General features: G+C 40.5%; 1 protein-coding gene across 1 annotated transcript in view; it reads right to left on the bottom strand.

Annotated features, from left to right (window-relative positions):
• STK32C (serine/threonine kinase 32C) overlaps positions 1-22,778 on the bottom strand; it is a 248,012-nt gene that overhangs the window by 13,435 nt on the left and 211,799 nt on the right. The window contains exons 3-5 of the mRNA XM_065408055.1: positions 6,586-6,737; positions 1,234-1,407; positions 520-557 (exon numbers count right to left, since the gene is read on the bottom strand). Of these exons, the coding sequence (XP_065264127.1) occupies positions 520-557; positions 1,234-1,407; positions 6,586-6,737 (364 nt within the window). The remainder of the gene's footprint in view (positions 1-519; positions 558-1,233; positions 1,408-6,585; positions 6,738-22,778) is intronic.

Consider the following 22,778-nt stretch of genomic DNA (forward strand, 5'->3'; position numbering starts at 1 on the left):
AGCACAAGGTAGGTGACTACAATTGTATTTTTAAAGCTCAAAGTAAATATATAAATACCTCTTTTCTTGACTCCAAGTATTGAAAATGACTAATGATTATGATATCTTGGCCTAAGGTATTTGTGGAAACAGGTCCCCAACATTGTTTATCAACTAGCAGATTGGTAGGACACAAAGTTATTTTCTAATAGTTAATTTGATTGGAAGCTATCATATTAATATCTTTGAAGACAAAATAACACTTTTTAAAATCTCAGCCAGAAATATTATTTGTCCTAAAAATATAAGAGCTAGTAAAAATAAGCTTTGGTTTATGACGAATGTACTTGAGACTTCATTCTCCCTTGCCTTGCATAACCTGTGTGCAAAATTAATATAAAATATTTCCAAACCAGAGCAGTAGTGTATTGCTCCCACCTTGCCCAGGGGTAAAAATGCATACAAGATGCATGGTAGTGGAGAATCAGGACCTAGGCTAGAAGGAGCTGCATAGACAGACAGGTTTTGTTTTTTTCTTACCTTGCTCATCTAGGAGAATGTTGTCTGGTTTTACATCTCTGGGAAAAGAAATGAGGATGTATGTAAGAAGTTATGCAAATGGAAAAAGCAACTCAAAAGAAAGAAAAGCAAAACTATTTCTTGTGACCCAATAATTAGGGTAGAAAATATAAAACAAAGTACCCTAGTCTGAGAGAAATTATTCATGCATGTGCCATCTCTTATATGTGTAATAGATAAATGTTTTTCCTGTGCAATCATAAAAAAAAAAAAAGGAACAAAACTCCCAGATCTTGCCCTTGCAAAACTCCCATTGAAATTAATACTGCAAGATTTGGTGTTTATTGTGAAGAACTTTATAACTTTGAATCAAATACTGGGCCAAATTTACGCTGGGGTAAATTTAGAGTAAGTCCACAGATGGCAAAAGTCCAGCTCCAGTATTAATGGGGGCAGAAGTTTAACCAAGGGGTCATATGGCCAAGTGCAGTTTAAATAGGAGCTGTTTACTGAATACCAACTGTTAATGACGTTGGGATACTCATTAGCGTACAACACAATGGGGACAACTGCACCTTCAACTCAAACATAGACTGCAATGGACCTACGCCAGTTTGCACCAGCTGACGATCTGGCCCCTTATTCTCTAATGAGCCTGACCATCTCATTTTTCCTTGTTGGTTTATTTAGCTGCACCAGTTTTCAACAGCTGAGACTAACAGATTTTGCTGTTACCTGTGAATAATATGCTGACTTCGTAAATAGTCTAGAGCTAGTGCCATCTCACAAATATAAAGCTTCACTGTTTCCTCTGTGAATTGAACATTTTGCTGTAGATGATACCGTAGATCACCACCTAGGAGTAAATCCACTACCATAAACATGTCTTCTTCATCCTGAAAAGAGTACCTACAGAAAACAAACACAGGTGAGTAAACAGCATGGCACCTTGCAAATTTCACAGGTGCTACAAAATGAAGGAGCTTTTTTTTTTAATCCTAATTATACTCTACATGTTAAATGATAACAACCATATGCTCCCTATTTGCCCAAGTAAAGTTACAGGAATATCCTGGCTTCAATATTTACATCATTTTAATTGTGCATGCATGATTCAATATACTGTCTCGTATTTTTTAACTCGTTACTGCTATGTTCTGTCTGGATGAATTAATTTGCTTGCTGCCTTCCTCATTTTGTAACTTACACAGGCTATCCCATGCAAAATTTCTGTGGAGGGGCAGCAATGCTCATTAATTTTACCCTACTTGCACAGTCCATTGTTATATCCAGGGCACTGTCGTTTAACTCCTATATTCTTAACACACTTATTCTTCCTGATATAATCAATATTGTGCTGGAATAATGAGCAGCAAACCAAATGTAATTATCTGATAAACCTCCCTGCTATCAGCTCTAATGAGTCACCAACAAAGAATATGCTACCCAGAGCTACTGTTAGCCAATCTCCATTACAATTAAAATGTTGGTGCTGATTCTAGCCCCCTGACTGAGCCTCTATCCACTTCTCTGACATCTAGTGTGAAGGACCTATGATGGGCCAGGGGAGACTGTCCTTGCTTCAGCAGTAGCATGAGGTCAATGTGTGGGGTGCTATGCTGCACCCTCTCAAAGGCCCCATTGTGGGGGGCATACCTATAATTCTTAGTTGAGCTGGGCGAGAATTTTTGGACAAATAGTTTAGCTGCTGAAAAATGCAGTTTCAGGCTAACTAAAACTGTTCACAGATTGGACACCAATTTGCTAAATACTTTTGGCTCCCCAAAAAGGTTTGGGGATAGATTCATAAAACCAAAGGAGGGCCCTCTTGTTTACCCAATGGCCCTGTGGCTAGAGCACTGAGCTGGGATGGGGGAGACCCAGGGTCAAGTCCCCATTCTGTCTGATTCAGAGCAGGGAGCTGAACTTTGGTTTCCCACATTTTAGATGAGCGCCTTAACCACTAAGATATGGGATATTCTAGGTGGGGCTCAGTCTCGCCTGTTGAAGCTGTTCCTCTTTGTATAAAATACTTAAATAGTCATTGGAGCAGGAATTTGAACTTGGATTTCTCACCTCCCAACTGAGCCTTAGGAAGGGAGAGTGAGAACCTGGTGGTTAGGTTAGGTGACTCACCTGGGTTGAGGTGACACCTGGGTTCCAGTCCCTGCTCCAATGAACACCCAGAAAGCCAGTACAGGATCTGCACCATTTACTCAGTGAGCCAAATTCTTCTCTAACGCCATGTGCAAATCCTTTCAGGTCAGTGGAATTGCACACAGCATGCATCATGGCAGCCTGTGTGTCAACGGGATCATACATTACAAAAGTGTATTGCTTATGTATTGTTTAAAAAAACCCTCATTATATATAGTATCAGCCAAAAAAAATTAAAGGTCTCATCCCGTGTGGCGTTCAGTGGGAATAAAGGGTCCTTTGAGTGCATTTAGCACTTTATGGGAGGGGCTAAGCAACTCACAGGATTAGGCCCTAAATTATTTAGTTGAAAATAGTTATCTGAGATTTCTAGGGCTTCAGATTCAGCCTGACCTTAACCAGGCCTACAGTTTTTGCAACCACAGTTTTTTCAGCAGAAATAATTACAGGTGAAATTTGGCACTCTCACTTCTTTGAGAGTGCAATTTAGTTCAGTTTTAGCCTAAGGCTGAGGTCCACAGTTCCCACTGTTTTCCAGTGGAGTTGAGTGCTTAGCTCTGAAAAATCAGACCATTAGAGACCCAGTTACCTGATTTGTGGCACTATCAGGAAAATGGCCTGAATTGCAGCTACGGGGAAGCTAAGCTATGAAAATTTGGCCTCAAGTTTCAACACTTTGCACTAATGATTTTCACTGTGAGAAACATTGTCAGTCCCTGCTAACCATTCACCCAGAGCTACATAGTTCCCTATTATCTTTTATGAATCACTCACCTCATTAACAGGTAAAGTTTGGGACTCTACTAAAGACCTATTTCATTTTAACTTCAGATTCATTCTAAATGCAGATTTTCTGTATTTTTCATAATCCAATTTTTCTCTTTTTGGAAAATGAAGTAAGAGAACACAAGGGCTAATTTAACTCCTAGAATGTCAGAGCAGGAGCCTTATGTCAGTTACAAAATAGAAAGGGCTTTGTAAAATCTGAAACAATTGGCTTTTGTGAGAAACCCCACCACACTCTGGACATACCTCAAAAGAATTTCCAGTAGTCGTTTGTGGCAACAGTACTACTTAGTGAATTACATGTGGGATTGTGCATCATAAATTTCTGTTCTTATACTGAATGTGTGCTAGAAATGAATGTACAATTCTATTATCTGATAGTGCTAAGGGAAAACACTTTCTTCACGACCTCAGTAGAGCAATTGTTAAAATGGTTTGACAAACTCAGGCGATTGTCTTGACTATACTGAAGTGACTTATTGAATCTAATCCTAAAGCATCATGCATTGACTTCATTTCATCATTTTATTTTAGTGCTATTGGGGTTTTTTCAGTCTTCGGGAAATTTCACTGCACATTAACATGGCTGGAGGATTAGCACTGGCTAATAGAGACTGACTCCTTGAAGCAAACATCCCTGCCAACTCTATCAATGCAGATTCAGCCTGTCCTGCTATCAGATTTGTGGATTCTTCCTGAGAAAAAGTGCCATGATGTGTCTTTGCGAGGTCAAACAATATGCAACAGGGATTAATTTTAGACTAAAAACACATTTCATTTGTGATATAAACTTTGGAATCCAACAGGAAATTTGGAATCTATTAGAGAAAACTATGGCACTATCAATACACTTCACTGCATTTTTTATTTTAAAAAATCACTTTATTTACCAGTTATTTACACAGTCTTTATTTTGTCATTACAACACACTTTTCGTAACAGTAGAAAAGATGTAATTGCATGAGTCTTTAGGTAATTTGAAAAACTGCTGGATTGGAAATATTGGCTACCTGACTCCATTATATTCGCCAGATTCCAAATGAGGAATTGGGGTTTTACAAAAAGCTACTTTATCATTTGAAATAATATACTATAAACTGTAACAAAGGATGCATGAAGCCATTTGAAAAATATAAAAGCAACTCAAAATTTTAAGCAGCCCAATGCCAATTTTCAGGTTGGATAAGGATGGCCCATCTCTCTCCCTCTCTTTCTCACTTTCATCCTCTTTCCCAGTATGGCCACATCACTCTCCCTTCTTGTAACCTTCTTACTTGTCCCCAGCTTCCTTCCACCAAGCTATAGAGATTTGACCTTCCCCACTGTCTATAAATATGGGTCATGGATTCATTCCTGTATCTTCCAATATTACCTCTTTCCTAATGCTTTCTTTGAAGATTCCATCATGGAACTCAGTAGTTCTGAAAACCTGTTTGTTGGACCTGGCTGCCAATGAATCTTATGAGCACTCATGCATAAAATGCTCTCTGGGCACAGCATCTCTGAGCATGCACAATTTGAATTCAGCTTCCAGGGCCCATCAAGGAAGATGATAGACTTACTGAGATTTGCTGATCCCTGCAAAAGAACATTTGTGGTGGGCAATTGCAGCAGGGATAACTTGGAGCAGGACCCATTAGAGGGTCATGAAGATGGTGGTGAAAGGAACATCAAAAATTTTGATAAACTTCAGATAAAGGTCTGAACTATTGCATGCTCATCAAAAATCAACTTATGATCCTTTGGGGCTTATTGGATCATTTTCTATCATCAGCCAATAGATTTGGGTTGTGCACAAGTTAATAACGAAAATAAATCTGAATTATAAAGGAATGCACTTTTAATTGACCAGTTTAATTTATTATAAAGCATTTTGTTTACAATGAGGCTTTCAATAATTGCCATATGGCTGATATATTTAAGTAGTCTCTTCAAATCGTCTCAAAAGGAGAACACTAGCTAAAGTGATTACATTTGAAATTGCTCAGTATTAATTGCAGTTCAAACTTGATCATGTGTCCACTGGTAAAGACTATGCAATGACTGGTTCACTGCAACAAATACCAATGAAATTATTGCAATTATTTCCTTATATCACAACTAAAGTCTAAAAATTGTTTTGACCCATAAAAAGCTTTTGAAATATATCTTTGGATGCTCACTGTATAGCGTGAGATGTACGGTGCCACTGGAGCATCCCTACGACCATATTTTATGTAGTCTGGCCACCCTCCTCTTAGGCCTCTCTTTGTCATCCTGGCTTCCATTTAGCAAGGTACTTAACACATGTGCCTAACTTAAAGTGCATATTTAAAGTGCCTTGATGACCTGGGGCCCCTCTAATAGGGCCTACCTAGCAAAATCTTACTTCTAATGCTTATGACCCAGAGCAGTCCATTTACCCAGTCCAGTAGCAAGTGTTTGCAAGATCAAGTCCTTTAGAATGAAAGATTCCTGAGAGACAGGAACCATGTGTAAAGCCCCATACACTTTTAGCACATTTGTACCATGTACCATGTACAAATGTTGCTGGTATTATTATTATTTATTGTTATTTATTATTAAGATGGTAAACATAATCTACATCATGGAGAGCTACCAGTTTCTTTTAATTCTTTAAATTCAAGTTTGTGCCTGATGCACGAATTATAGCACACAATTCATGATGAAACAGTAAAGAACATGGACAGAATCACAGTGATCAGTATCTCCATACATAAATTACCGTGACTAAGTTGTTTGACTGTATCAAGGTTCCTTTGCCAAACTTCACTTTAACATGTTGAATTGCAAAATTATTTTAAATTTAACTTGAAAAATATTAGCGGAACAGTTATTTGATTTTCAGATTTGAAAGAGAACTTGTTTACCAATTAAAACAACAAAATATTCCAAAGAAATCATGTAAGATAATTTATCAAATGCATTTCAAAATGTGCCTTAAAATGTAGACATCTTAGTGTCAAGACAGGTTCCCTGAGTTTTCACATAAGCAAGAAATCCATTGATGACATGGAAACAACTCAATAGATTTCTTTCATTGCCCCTTGTCAAGAGCAAACTGAATGACTATGAGTGTTACTGTAAGGTGTTTGTGAATGCATGCAGTCACCAGAAGTGTACATCAGAAAAGAAGATATTCACCAGAGATTCACCAAGAATACATGCTCAATTTCCTGCAGGATCTCTAATTCTCTAAACACGTTTCGAACCTCATCTCTTTCGATGCATTGTTGTTTGTTCATGTACTTCATGGCATACATCTTCTCTGTATCTCTCTTTTGTACAATACACACCTAGAACCAAAAAAAAAAAAAAAAAAGTAGATGACAGTGATATACCTTTACTTGATGTTTTATCTGACTGTAGCTGTTCACTTGGTATCTTGGGGCTCAAATATGTGTGGTATTCAGTACAGTGCCAATTAAACTAATGGGGAGGGGGTGAAAGGAACACTTGGCAAAATCAGGCCCATTTTAATTCGGTGCTCTTTAGACATGGGCCTGTACAAAGTTATCAGTTCAAATACTTGTGGACTGTAGAAGATGTTTGAATTCTGAACTGGATCTGAATCAGAATTTTAGAACTGACCCTTTATCTTTATAATAGGCCAAATCAGAATCCCACATCCAAACATCTCTGAACTCTGGAGTTATCAAAATCTAGATCTGAATTTTGTTGACATCCTTTAAACTCCATTCCCATCTATAGTCACTAGGCACTCCCTGTGCACCCATGTGACTGCAGCCCTTTGGGTGGCACACCTAATGGGTCAGGTATGCCCTTTTATTCATAGCAGTATTTGTTATTTTATGCCATAGCTCCTAAAAGCTTCCACCAGGGATCAGGGCCCTAGAGTGCTCCACTCCAGCCACCCTTCCTTCGCTTCTGTTGCGTAGTTTTTTTCACCGCTCAGGGATGGGCTTCATGAAATTGCAGACAACTGACAAAGATTCAAATGGTCTATTTAAAAAGAAAGCTCTTTAAGAATAAATTAAAAATGAGATTAAGACAAAAGAAATAGACTGTATAACGGATCTAGTCTCATACTTGGGAAGAGTTAAGCTAGGCAGGTACATATTTATGCTTAGTTACAGTAAAGTAACTTATTTTTCTAGGGAGCATTTTTTTCCTTTTCTCCCTTGTGATCCATTTCGCCACCAAGCCTATCAGTCCCATGTAGCTTATAGTATTAGGTCTCTTTCACAGTCCTCTTATGCATTTCTGGCTCCTTTGATATGACTGTCTTATTATCACACCAAACATCTCCTTCCCCCGGCCTGGTCTACACTACAAAGATGGGTTGACCTAAGTCGACTTGTTTCAACCTAGGTTTGTATTATCCAAACCTAAATATGTCTCCCATCAACTTAAGCACAATTACAGCCCCCCCCCGGACACCTGCCAAATGATGCACAGCCAAAGTTGACTATTTTTATCAGCATAGTGCTAATGTAGACACTGCATCACCTGTGTCAACCCTAACTGTCCTCTAGCAGTTATCCCACAATGCACCATCTCCCATGACAGTGGTCACTCCGGTCACAATTTTGAACTCTACTGCCCAGGGGTCATCGATCCTGGAAGCCTGCCCCACCCCGTCCTCTTTAAAAACCTCAACATGTTTTTGAAATGCCTTTTCCTGGTTGGCCACCTTGGTGAGCAAACCTTCTAGCCCACCTTTGCGAGCATCTGACCATGCCATCTCTGCACTGACAGAGCGCTATACTTCGACATGCTCCTGCCTGGAATAGAGCAGAAGTCCAGGATCTCCTTGGCCTATGGGAAAAAGAGGCTGTGCAAGCCTAACTAAGGAGCAGCTGAAGGAATATAGATATCTACACATAGATTGCATCGGGGATGCTAAACTTTGAGCATGACAGGGATGAGAATCAATGCTGGGTGAAAGCCAAGGAACTTTGGCAGGCCTATCAGAAAGTGAGGGAGAACAACAACAAATTTGGGGCTACCCAGAAGGCCTGCCACTTCTACTGCAAACCGTATGTCAGACTTGGTGGGAACCCCACCAGCACCCAGAATGTGACTTTGGATGCTGCATTAGATCCAGGCATGATAACTCCTGCAGTGCACAGGGAAGAGGATGAAGAGGGGATGGGGGAAGTGGAGGGTGATTCAAAGCCTGCAGCGAGCCAGGAGCTCTTCAAAACTCCATTGTAGTTGAGCCAGTCACACCAGGCAAGCACAGATAGTCTGGAGATGAAGGGGAAGGGAGCCCAGGTACATGCACAGATGCATTATTCCTTACAAGCAGTTTGTTTCCCTTTTCGATGCCTAAAACCTCTCCTTCCTGCCTCCCTCTGCCCTTCTTCCCTGTTTAAAAATAGCACCTATCCCATCTGCCCAGTTAGAGAACAAATTCATCAACTTTTGCTTCTTCGCTTTACTTTTAAAACCAGCACTGGAAATACAATTAAAGTTAATGCTTTAGAATACATACTTAGTTGACACTTCAATCAACTACGACGTGTTAGAAAATTAATTAAAAAAAATATAGTGTAGCAGTCCGACTTACACAATCCACAACAGATCACTGCCCTCCTCTGGATAGAGGTAGAATGAAGAGGTACAGCTGGTGTTCGCTTTTCCATTCTTTGGCTTGTTGGGCTAGACAGGGGGCCCAAAATTCTCCCCATGGGGAGTACTTGGCTTATCTGAAGAGGATGTTTCTATTATCTTCTTGAACAATCTCAAAACTTTCATGGAAAATGCTCTGCAACCCTCTCCCAAACATTTCTAGGGACGGCAATCTGTGTTTTCCCAGGTGATAGGAGACAGTCCCATGCCACTCTGTGATGAGTTCTGCTGGCACCATTACAATAAGCAGGCTAGCAACATATGGACCAAGGGGCTTCGGGATGCCAGTAGCAGCAGTGTTCTCTGGACCTTTGTCATCCTCAGGAGTGAGATGTTAGTCAAAATCACCACTGCATGTGAAAATATTAGCAATATTTACTCCACTTTCCCTATACTCATACCAAGGAGCAGCCAGCATCTAAACCTCCCATGCAACGGTTTCCATGCCCCCATATACTCTGTACTAACCATGGCTTAAGCTGAAGAATGATGCTGTAACAAGGTGCTTCAAAGCTAAAGTGACAATAGCATTTTTTATTAAAGGTTTTTATGGGAATAATGTAAAGGAGTTGTGAGACTTCCCTTTCCCTTTTGACTCTAAATATAATGCTATATCTGTATGTTTTAATCAGCAGCCTCTAGCATGGGGGCCTTCAGAGGTGCCCCCTCCATGTCCACTGAATGCCTGACCCAGATCGGAGAAGAAGGAAGCAGACCAGGGAGGACATATTTTGTGCTATCCTCCAGTGCTCCACAGCTGCTGACTGTGAACATGCAGATTGGAGGGGCCAAATGGCTAAAATCAGGGTGAAGGACCAGGAATGGAAAGACTGGTTGTTGGAGGAGAGGCAAAGGACTGAGAAGTAAGGCAGGAAGTGCACCAGGACATTATGGGTTTGCTCAGGCAACAAACGCAGATGTTGCAGAACATTATTGAGCTAAATGCCCAAAGACCGAATACACAGCTGCCTTGCCATTCCATGGAAAACTATGATCACTGATCCCTATACCCCACAGCATACCAGGTGGCAGCAGAACATGAACCCTTACCCCTACCACTCCATGGCAGGGGAAAACAAATAGAACCATGACTACACTTATTCTGATTTGTGATAACTACAGGATAAGCCAGAAAGCACAGTCCCCTACTTGTGTTTACCATGAATGAAACATTGTAATACGTTTTTGAATATGTAAACATGCATGTTTTACTCAGTTTTTATAAGGATGCATCGCACTCTTACAGTGCTGCTAAAATGTTTTTAACTTGTTTATTTGCACTTTAGCTTTGTTTCCCATTATTTGCACACAATAAAGTTTTATTTTTTTGAAATGCAGAGTATATTTACCAGTTTGCACCAAGCAGATTTGCCACATTACGAATCCATAGCAGGCACACAAGTTCCCAAAAGCATTGTATAACACGACTATCGCTGACTGTTCACATGATTTTTTTAAGGACTCCATCAACTTTATAGCTCCGCAGCTGGCTCTTCTAATAGCCTTTGTGTCTGGCTGTTAAAATTCAGCAAACAGCAGGCCCACCTCAGCCCTCAACTCATCCAGTAGCCTTTTCCATTTTGTTTCACAAACATTACCTAATAGACAACACGTAGCAATAACGATAGGAATGTGTGCCTTCCTGAGCTCCAGTGTAGTTATTAAATATCACCATCACGTTTTGAGTCTACCAAATGCACATTCAGCAGCAGACACCCTGAACCTGCTCAGCCAGGAGTTGAATCTTTTCTTGGTTCTGTCAAGGTAGCCAGCGTACAGCTTCTTGAGCCACAGGAGCAAGAGATCGGCTGGGTCCTCCAGATTTACTACTGGCATGTCAACATTGCCAAAGTGAATGTGCCAGTCAAGGAAGAATATCCCTGCTTGCAGCTTTTGGAAAAGTCCTGTGTTCTTAAAGATGCAAGCATCATACACCTTCCCTGCCCAGCCCACACTGTTATGATCAGTGAAGCATCCCCAGTGGTTGCAGAACCCTGGAAAAGTTCCCCTTTCAGTTTATGTGCTCACTTGCAAGGTGGAATTGGTGCCAGAATAGGGATATGCATCCCGTCTATTGCCCTACCACAGGTCGGGAACCCCATTGCTTCAAATCCATCTACTATTCCCTGCACATTGCTGAGAGTCACAGTCCTGTGCAGAAGGATATGCTTAATGACTCTGCACGCTCAGACGACAATGGCCCCCACTGTGGATTTTCCAACTCCGAACTGATTCCCAACTGACCAACAGCAATCCAAAGCATCACTGCCACTCCCTTTAGCAGTGTCAGTGCTGCCCTTACTCTGGCATCTTTGTGCCAGAGAGCTCAGCACCCAGATCCAGGAATGTGGCCTTTCGCATCCAAAAGTTCTACAGCAACTGCTCATCATCTTCTATCTGCATTACAGTGCGATCCCACTACTCAGTGCTCATTTCTTGAGCCCTGAAATGCTAATTTAACAAGTGGAATGGCTGTATGAATGCCAGCAGCAACCTGGCATTTTTATTCTTTCATCCATTCATCATCCTCATTGCACTGCTGGTTGTAGTGGTCACTGAAATTTCACAGATATGGGAGAATTGTGTGTCGTGTCTTAGCAATAGTCATAAGAATTGAGCTGAGCTGTGCAGGAGCCATGCTTCTGCCAGAGAGATGTCAGAGACTGAAAAGCAGTGGAAATGTTAAAAACGGCATGAAATTATAGCATGGAATAAGCATTATCGGATGGAGAATGTGGGATTGTGGGAACTTGACCCCTAATTCCCCAAAAATCCCTGAGGGAATTGCTGGTATCCCACAAAGCACTGCTAAAATGTCCCACAAGGCTTTGTACCAGAGGGAACATCTACCCATGGTGTATTACATTTTCTATCGATGCAACTACTTGTGATGAGGACATGCAGCACCAATGCAAGCAACCAACTGTGCACATGCCTGAATGACATATAGAAGCTGGCAGCTGTAAGCCAACATAACATATATTGACCAAACTTTGTAGTGTAGACATAGAGCCAAAGTGGTGTTTCCTGTCTCCAAATTCACGGAGGGTTGTATTCAGTTCTGTGCCTAAACAGTTTCAGGATCAGTTTTCCTGTGTCACTTTTTACCTTAAATATGCTGTTGAAGGTAGAGCCATACAACTATGGACTTTCTGGCCACATTTGCAACTCCCTCACCCCACTCTTTGGCTGACTGTCTGTTGTTAGAAGATATTTTTTGAGTATGATTAACCTCCTTGTCTGAAGATGTCAATTTATAGACAGCTCATTGTCTGCACTGTCTTTGACTTTAAATAGACGTGGCTTATAGAATTCTTAGATTTTCCTCTTGACATTAGCTCTACTCTGTATCAAATGTGAATTGTTGACAGACTGAAACCAATCTGTCACATAGTTTATTACGAGTATTCTGTTCCTTATATTCTGAAAAGGCATAATCATTTAGTTCATATCAGAGAAAGTGATTAAACAATTTAATTGAATTATATTTATGATGTAATGAAAAACAAAGGCTTAACTGTTAAAATACTACATATATACTGAAACCCAATATTATTTATATCAATCCCTCCCTTCAGAAATGAGTTCCTCCACTAGACAGAAATTCAGTCTAAATGAGTTGTTTGCCACTCTTGTTTGACTAAATATTTTGTACACTCAATTCACACTACCACATTTTAAAGGTATAAAATAAGTTCCAGATATAATTTTTAACTTACTTGGATCACAGTTGTGATTCTCAGGCTACTTTCAGAATGGAACTACATCTTTGTTGTCAAACATTCTTATGGTTCAGGGTAGTTTTTTGTGTTTTCCCTGTCTACCACTGATAATTTACAATGAGTGCTAATGCATTCAAGTATTAAATATCACAAGGAATAGTGTCTGATCCCCAGAGCCCATTGAAATCAATGGGAGTCTTTCAATTGACTTTATTAGGCCTTGCATCAGACTGGATGTGAATAAACAGTAAATGATGTATAATAGCAATTGGCTGCAATAATATCTCTCTTTAGAGTTCTAAGGTGTTGGATTTAGTTGAAACTTTTTTAAAAACAAAAAACCTCTTACAAATATAACAAAAGTTTCAAAAGAAGTCTATTTTTTTTACTTTAAAACACTGATCTCAAAGGAAAGTACAGAAAGACACTGATGAGGGCTTGTCTACACCACACAGCTTTTAGTGACAAGACTGTGTCGATTCAGCCTTGTCGCTAAAAGTCAGCGCTCTTGGTTGCTACTTTGTCAGCTCGTTTGCCAACAAAATACTTCCAGCCCCATGAGTGGCATTAACTTTGTCAGCAGGAGAGCGCTCCTGCCGACAAAGCTGCGTTCACACTGCCACTTGCTTCGGCAAAACTTTTGTCTTTCGCGGGGGGGCTTTTTAAAGTACCCATGAAAGACAAAAGTTTTGTCGACAACTTCGCAGTGTAGACATACCCAAAGATATACAAACAGAAATATCAAGTTAAATGAGACCCAAAATGGGTATGTAAGTTGCAAATGGCCTTATTTTTCAGCACTCTACATGGAGTATCCTCACTGACTTGAACGCACTAGGATCAGAGGATTTCTGAAGCAGAATTTGGGAGTGATTTTACCTCAGAAAGCTTCACACATATATCACCTTTCACACATCAGACTACAATAGTGCATAACCTCTGGATTCCATCAGTGAAAATGTCAGTTTCCAATTAACCAATTAAATCCATCACTGCCTTGGACATCAAGAGTCACAATGTCTTGTCCTTGATATGTTTATTCAGCAGCAGACATGATGGCAGCAATTGTTGGTATCAAAAGGTTAATCTGTTATTTCCCCTACCATCACCCTCAAGCACTATGGAATATTGCAAAATCAGTCAGCTTGATTGTGGATACTGGCTAATTTTTCCTTTGGAATGTCTTTCTGTGATTCTTCTGTGTACTAATGAAACTCTAATGATCAAGGTAACTATTTTTAAACAAGCTAATGAAAATTCTACACATGGTATAATTATGTCTGTTCTCTTTTAATTATCAGACATACTTATGATTACAATGCAGTGCACACATTTTCTAAAAAACTAATTTGGCAGCTCATTCACATAGCTCCTCATCTGGAACAGCAGACTAAGACTGACCTCAAAGTGACTTCTCATGACTCATTAGAAAGAATCAATATCTTCCATTGTTGTATGCAGTGTTGTTGTAGCCATGTTGGTCCCAGGATATTGGAGGGTGGGTGAAGTAATATTGTTAGAGAATATTTATATGATATCAAAATCAAACAAGATGAGTTTTAAGCATGGAGGGGAAAAAAACAAACTAACCCATTAAACTATTCCAAACTTCCAGAATACGTCCATTAATAACAATTTGCAAGTACTAATGGCAGATAATATAAAATTATCATGGATATATTACAGCTAGAAAGAGACAGCATAATGGATAGTTACTATTAGCTTGGTAAAAACATCTGATTTAAAGATACAAATTGAAATTATGGGTATAATCTTGCAGTTACCAATATGATTCTTATTGAACAAGAATGTTATGGATTTAAATATTTATACACATACCTAGCTGTTGAAAGGTTTACTGTGAAAAGAGATGTTAAACCAAGATCCCATCTATCTGCTTCCTATAGCAGCTGGTAGATGTTCGAGGTTATCATCACATTATTTTCTCTGATTATTTCTTTCACTTGCTACTACCACAGTTACTGGTTATATGCATAATGGTAATAAATATTTCCTAAACCTGGACACATATGGCTGCATGATGAAATCTCTCTATTAACTCTAATCTTATTTTCCGCAATATGATATCTGCTGTTATTAAAGGAAACTGAAGTGGAAAAGCTAGTAGCTAACAGCTGCAACTGACACTCAGTTACTGATAGCTGTTCCTCTTTTCCATCTCTTTAGAAATAGAGGTCATGTTGGCAAAAGATATGAAAGAGATTATAGGCCTCACTCACCGCTGTTTTATTCCATCTTTACACTGCAGTAAGGCCATTAAGATCAGAACTGAAGAGAGGAAAAAGGTGACACATTAACCTCTTGGTGCCAGCACTTGTTGGCATCATGTCCATTATTGAGAATGAATACTGATTAAACTATAGCAACTCTGATGTTAATCTGGAATAACACAACGGTGAATCAGGCACTATATTTTAGATAATGTCAACATTTATTCTATATTACATGTATCATAGAATAGTTATAGGGCTTAATAATTGCACCACTGCACTGATTCACTAAATATCATAATGATTATCGATGCAGGCTGGTAAATTCTGATAATGTTTCTTTGGTTTCTTCTTTGTCTGCTTTATCATCCATCTTTCTTTTCTTTATCATCTTATTTTCTTTGGTGCTATTCTTTTTCCTTCTCTGTTTTCACAAGATGGGTTGGTATTAAAACTTGGGGGTGCATTTTGTAATGTTATCTTCTAACACGGCTCATTTTATGCTACTTCTGGAACTCCCTTCTATCTTACATCTCCATATAGCACTTTTTAAACTGAAATATACTTGTCGATAAAAGATTAAGGATTTAAAAAAACAATTATAAGCAAGCGAGCACACACTAATAGCTTATTGTTGCTCCTGGAAATCACAATTCCTTGAAACAGAGTCAGAAAACCTGCCAGCAGGCAGCTAACTAAGAGTGGGAGTTAGAACTCATGCATCAAGATTTCAGCCTTTGAAAAATGATGGGCAAATGACTTGTTTATTAGTATAGAGGTGGTGGATGGGGAGAAAAATGGGAAGGAATCTTGTAAGGGTTTTAAGATGTCTGCAACAACACAAACGTTGTGCTTCATACTGCATTAGGGTATTATGAACTCTAATGCAGTGATTCTCAACCAGGGGTCCGGGGCCGCAAGCAGTTTTCAGGACCAGCATTAGACTCACTGGGGCCCAGGGCAGAAAGCCGAAGCCCCACAGCATGGGGCTGAAGCCCTGAGCCCTGCCATCTGGGGCTGAAGCAGAAGCCTGAGAAACTTAGCTTCTCGGTGCCCCCGGTGGTTTTGGGCCCGGGGCAATTGCCCTGCTTGCTATCCCTACCGCCAGCCCTGGCTTTTATATGCAGAAGACCAGATGTTGTGGCACAGGTGGGCCATGGAGTTTTTATAGCATGTGTTTGTGGGGGGAGGGGGCCTCATAAAGAAAAATGTTGAGAACCCCTGCTCTAGTGGAAATGAATAGGGTTGGCCTCATGGATCCAGATGTTTGCTACTCTTGTGATTTTGATACAAAACAGTTTTGTGCATGCTGTTTGAGTGTGTGATGCAAAAACAATAATTCATCTTGAAAACAAAAATGTTGAGAATATAAAAAGCACTCTACTTTCCCAATAAACCCTCCTCTCTGCTATTCACATTAACTCCATTGTAGTTGACATACACATCACGCCAGGTCCTATCCTGTGCCTGAGCACCACTCAGCACAGAAGAGGGGGATACTGAGGCAGCTAGTTATGGCTCTCTGTTCCTCGTGGCTGGTATATGCCAACCCTGGTCAGTCTCAGTGATGCTTAGAGGAGCTGCTGGGCTATACTAACATATGAGATCCTTAATGGATCCCATGTCCGTGAAGAGTTGGTACAGCAGAGCCTCTCTGACATGTCCCCTTCCTTGCCTGGTATGCCACTCTCTTTCCTGGTACATCCCCTAAGCTGCAGCCGATGAGCAGAAGGGCAGAGACCCAGACAGGGAATTTTTCTATGCAGGGGGAATTTTCTGCTGGCCATTTGTAGCCAGTTGCTGACACCTTTGTGCTGCCTGAGTGATACAAAAGGGATAGATCTCAACAGAGAATCTGATCCTTATTGATTATATACCCTTTTGGGGGGAGAAAATAAACTTATTCTTTTTCCTTTATGCTGCTTTTCCTGATGAGGGTCGTGGCGACAGCATGGAGAATAGGGAGGACCAGACCTCCTTAACAGGTTTCAGCTCCTCCTGGGGGATTCCCCAGGGTTCCCAGGCCGGACAGGAGATATAATCCCTCCAGCATGTTCTGGGTCAGCCTTGGGGCCTCCTCCCAGTGGGATGTGCCTGGTAGAGTTCCAAAGGAAGCCTCCCAGGAGGCATCCTTATCAGGTACCCAAACAACTTCAGCTGGCTCCTCTCGATCTGCAGGAGTAGCAGCTCTACGCTGAGGCTCTCCCGAATAGCCGAGCCCCTCACCCTGTCTTGGAGAGTAAGCCCAGCCACCTTGCGGAGAAACCTCATTTCTGCCGCTTGTACCCGTGATCTTATCCTTTCGGTCATTACCCGAAGTTCATGACCATAGGTGCGGATGGGGATGTAGATCGACCTGTAAACCGAGAGCTTTGTCCGAGAACTCAGCTCCCGCTTCACCACCATGGATTGGTACATCGCCGCATGCCTGCCGCACCAATCCAACAGTCAATCTCACGCTCCTGCTTACCATCACTCGTGAACAAGACCCATAGATACTTGAACTCTTCCACTAAAGGCAGCCACTCCCCCCTCACCCGGAGAGAGCAGTCCACTTCCTTCCAGGAGAGGACCATGACCTCTGATTTGGAGGTGCTGATTCTCATCCCAGCCAGCAGCGAAACACTTGAGTGCACATCGGAGATCACAATCTGAAGAAGCAAGAAAGACAATATCATCTGCAAACAGCAGAGATGCCACCTCTGAGTCCCTGTACTGGATGCACTGCACAGCTCGGCTGTGCCTTGATATCCTATCCATGAAAATCACGAACTGGAGTGAGATTCTCAATAGAGAATCCGATCCTTGATCTTTATTGATTATATACCCTTTTGGGGAGAGAAAATAAACTCTTTTGCGAAATTCTTTGTAAGTGGTTATCACAAAGCTCTCTCCGGCCTATCCAAACTCATCAGTTTTCAACAGCCCCTCTAATTTCAGACTAAATCCAGAAGGGGCCATTATGATAATCTAATCTGACCTCCTATGTAACACACAATGGAGAATTTACCACAAGCCTTAGTAATCTATTCCAGTAGGTGATTATTTGCATTGTTATTTACAATTTGAATTAATCCTATAAGAATGGGTTTCTAGCAGAGGCAGATGTAGCCTCCTGATTCAATGGATGCACTGTATTAAATTGCAGAAGGGGGCACCGACAGAGAGGCAGCCTGGCCAAACCTGAGTGGGGCTGCAACTCCATGAATCGGGTCTCAATGCCTGCAATGGGGAGCCAGGTCCAGTACTGTGGAACAGGAGCTGCCACTGCAGGATGATGGCCGGGCAAACTCACTCTCCATCACCCACCCCAGGGGCCTTCCGTCTGCACCTGGCCAGGAGACATGTATGTTTGCCTGTTTTTACACCCATGGTTTCATGATTTCTGTGTGTGCAACTGAACCTGTGAACCCCTGTTAAAGCCACCTGTGATTTCTAGGCTACAGGATCTGGTGAACTGTACCATCACCCATAATATCTTCTAGAATGGAAAAACAGCCAGCTCAAACTACCATAAAACATTTTAAAGATAATACTTAGTGGATAAAAAGTAATTAAAAATTTGTAGGCACAAGTAACATTTGATTCTGTCTAAAACAACCTAATACACAAACCTTGCAGAAATACATTTTACAGACTATCAGAAAACAACTCTACTCTTACCATTTCCTCGCTGCCTATACCACTCTAACCAGAAATGGTCATTGCACTAAAGCCGTGGTTCTAAACCTTTTACTGCAGCCTACACCCCTGTGGTTCTCAAAATATGTTCTCGCACCCCTTATCAAAAATCATTGAAGTAGGTCAGTTCTTTAAACCTAGATATATTTTTGTTTGTATATTACAGCAATTGTTAAAAAAAAGTATAATGTTAATAAATACATAGGTTTGATGAAACAAAGTAGTTGTACTTAACGCGCCTGTGCTTAATTTGTGTTTTCGATGATTTACCTTCTAAAAAATCTGGCATGTCTCGCACCCCCAGAAAGGACATCTTGCACCCCCAGGGGGTGCGTGCACCCCAGGTTAAGAGCCACTGGTCTAAAGCATCCCTAAAAATGGCAATGTTGTGTTATATTATGTAGTTCAGCTGGGGGCTAGCCATGAAAATTGAACACCCACCCTAAAACCCAAAAAACTCTTTGATTTCAGTTCATCTCATATTAAGGTTTGAAGACCATGGATTTCTCAGTGTGCATTTTTAAGGAGCAGGAAATGTATTCCAAGTGTCATGGACAACTTTACATTAATGGTTTTGATTTGTAATAGCTTACCATGTACTTTGTAGTATATTAATTTCCTTTGCTTCTTGTTTACATGAGGGAAACCAGAAACAGTGTAATGAATGAGAAAAGGATGAAAGCTACTTGTACCCTGTAATCATAATAAATAAGTTTTATGAAATGTAATTGCACCAAGAAAATACAAAATCATCCCAATTTATTCAAGCTCTCTAGAAATCTTTGTTCTCAGGCTTCTTGAAAATGTTAATGGGAGTACATGGGAATTATCTTCAGTTAGCCAAGAATTTCAGCATGTGGTTGGGGGATATGTGTGCAAAGAGAGGGGGACACTTGAATTCTGACACCTAAAAGTGTTGATTTAATCCTTGTTTCATGCTTTGCCTGGAGTATGGCTACTACTTTGGGGTCTGATCTTGTGGGACCTAATCCAACTGGCATTAAAGTCAATAGGAGTCTTTCCATTGACTTTTTGGGGGGGGGGGGGAGGGTGTTGGATTGGGCCCCTAAGAAGCAAGAGGACAAAGTTTTCTCCAGCACTGTATGTACTGTTTTTATTATTATAATTGCTTTTATGGCTAATAGGGAGGCCTTGACACTGCTCTAATTTATGCCAACAACTAATTTAATCACTGGAAGCTCCTAGGATTGCCATCTATGTCCCCCACATGAATTTGTTGCAAGATTTCTCTGATCACACAGACATGTAGCATATATATATATATATATATATATATATATATATATATACACACACACATTTATCTTTTTTTTCTATTTCTCTGCTTGCCAGAGTCCTATCTATAGTACCAGAATGCACAGAATTTACTTGGTAAAAAGTTAAAATATAAAAGTTACCTTATCTTTAAATTAATCTGAGATCCATTATTCAAGACTATCTTGGTTCTATTATACTGCATAGTATGGTAGACAGCAGAAAGAAGGGGGGTATTGTCCTAATTTCTCCAAAATGTAGTCCCTTATTGCATAAAAGAAAATTTTCAGCAGTTAAATATGGTCATTAGAAAAACTGTATGCAATTCTGCCAGATTCGGGATGCAGAAGACAGGGATCAGCTGGTGGTAGTTTGCTCAAGACATTTCATATAAAAGATTTAATAGAGTCCCAAATAACCCGAACATTCAGCTGCTGCCAAATGGTTTGTATACAGCTGCCTTCACTTTTATTGCATTAAAAGCATAAAGGGTTTAGAAATGAAATTACATTTACTATTTAGGAAAGAATATATGAATTCACATCTCCCAAATCTATCTCACTTTGAGACCCTGGACAATGGCAATGTCTTGTATTCCCATCCACAGCGGACACTCCATTTTCAGCTGAATCTGGGGCAGTATAGGTCTCTATTCCAAAACATATTTAAGTTTACTGATATATGGGCAGAAACAGGGATCAGTGAGCCATGTAGTGTTTACAAAAGTGGGTTGACTTCTCTTTGCAAATGATTCTATTTCTTCAGGCAAGTTACTTTTAAATTGTGAGAAGGTCAGAATACATGGAAACCTAAACTTGTGGATAGTAGTTCTAAAGTCATGAAACTCACCTCTGCCTTCTGAATGAAAAGACAAACACCACTTGGTAGAGCCACAAAGAAATGTAATTGTTTCTTTAAACAGCTGCTACTAAAGTTTGTCAAAATGTTTCCAGAGTCCTTTATGCATCCTATCATAGTAGGACTAGAATGCAGTAATTATTTGCCATGTAGCTCTTAAATACTAAATTTAAAATACCGACTTGCAAATTCCCTTCTCTGAGAAGGAAACTTCTTAAAAGAAATAAGGGATCATATGGAAGGAAAATAAAACTTGGTAAGCATACGGTACCATTGGCATCTATGCTCCTGAGAGCCAGGAGATGCTATGATTTTGAGAAAACAGAAGTAACATTGGTTGCAAACATATTTTGTAATACCTGAGTATTTACATTGTGTAAAACTTTTCACAGATGTTTGGTGTGATTTTTAACTAAATTGGCTAGTAAGTTATATGGTTTGTTCTTTTTTGCTGGTTTATTTTGGGTCCAATAGAAAATTATATTCTAGTATGTCTAATACCAATCTTCTAGGAAAGTTGATAGACAAGTAATTCTGAGCAGCAGACTGTGAAATGAGAACATCAGAACTCTGTGTAGTCCTGGGCAAGTCGTGCAAACTGTTTTACTCAGTTTCCCTGTCTATAAAATTAATTATAACACTAGTCTCCAAGCTAAGTGTTATCCCTATTAGCTAATGTTTGCAAAGTGTTTGAACCTTTTTGTCCAAAATCCTCAGACCATACGCTAGTGAGTCACCACTGACACCAATGGGCCTGCTCACTAAACAGCCCCTAACCACTGTGTATTGGGTTTGCCTTCATCAGCGGAAGCAGTCAAAGAGCAATATCTAATGTATGATATTTATTTTATGCCCAAGAGATTTTAGCCATTAATATGATTTTATTTCTCTAGTCCAAGAAAGACATTGCATTGCTTCTCTTTGCCACCTTTCATGTTTCACACAACAGAACAGGGCTAATTTTGCTGACTATTTGCTGTGACGCTGTCCCCATGGTTTCCACTGTCAGAAGTTTCCACTCTCTGTAGTGCAGATGGCAAATACATCCATTTAAAGCTTCTGAGATAATCAGCAAAATGTCCAAATATCAAGGAAACGGGTACATGAACTGATGTAGCTGGAACAGCAATCTGGATATACTTTAAATTGCAGATGAAGCTATTGAACTTGCAGGGAAAGGCTTTATGGTGGAGACTCCAGAATTCTGAGGAAAATGTTAAGTCAATGCCATGGTCCAGATTGTGTTTTTGTCTCTAAGAGGGAGCACAGGGGAAGAAAGAGCTCAAGGAGTCTCCCCTACCATGTGTCCCTGCACATGAGCCCACTGCACTATGCCTCGGGAGCACAGATCATCATAGAATATCAGAGCTGGAAGGGAACTTAGGAGGCATCTGGTCCAACCTCCTGCTCAACAAAGCAGGACCAATCCCAAGACAGATTTTTGCCCCAGATCCCTAAATGGCCCCCTCAATGATTGAACTTACAACCCTGGGTTTAGCAGGCCAATGCTCAAACCACTGAGCTATCCCTCCCCCCATACTAGGGCCCTCAGCCACAATAGACTTTCCTGATGAGTGGGGGGGGGGGCGGCAAAGGCCATGATCTTCACCCCACTCTCTGCACTGGCCAAAAGAGGTGGCTGAGAATGGAGAGGAACAGACATTGTACCCATTTAAGTTGAGCTGCCACTCCAGCATGCACTCCCTGGACACCAAGAGAAGGAACAGATGCTGAATCAGCCAGAATTTCTCCTGGCAGTCCCACCGCAATGTGCCTATTTTTACACTACCTATTGCAGGGCTCTGCCTTAGAGGAACAATTTAGTCCTGTTTGACTCCTGTACAGGGATCTCCAAAAATAATTCAAAATTAGTGCATGAATAAGGGAACTCTTAGAACCCCAGACAGAAAGCGCAGTGGAAGGCTTTCATTTTCTCTTGTAGCTTTTATTACCATAGTACTTAGCAGCGCTAGTC

The sequence above is a fragment of the Emys orbicularis genome, chromosome 7 (genome assembly GCF_028017835.1).
Source record: "Emys orbicularis isolate rEmyOrb1 chromosome 7, rEmyOrb1.hap1, whole genome shotgun sequence".
NCBI classification, from domain to species: Eukaryota; Metazoa; Chordata; order Testudines; family Emydidae; genus Emys; species Emys orbicularis.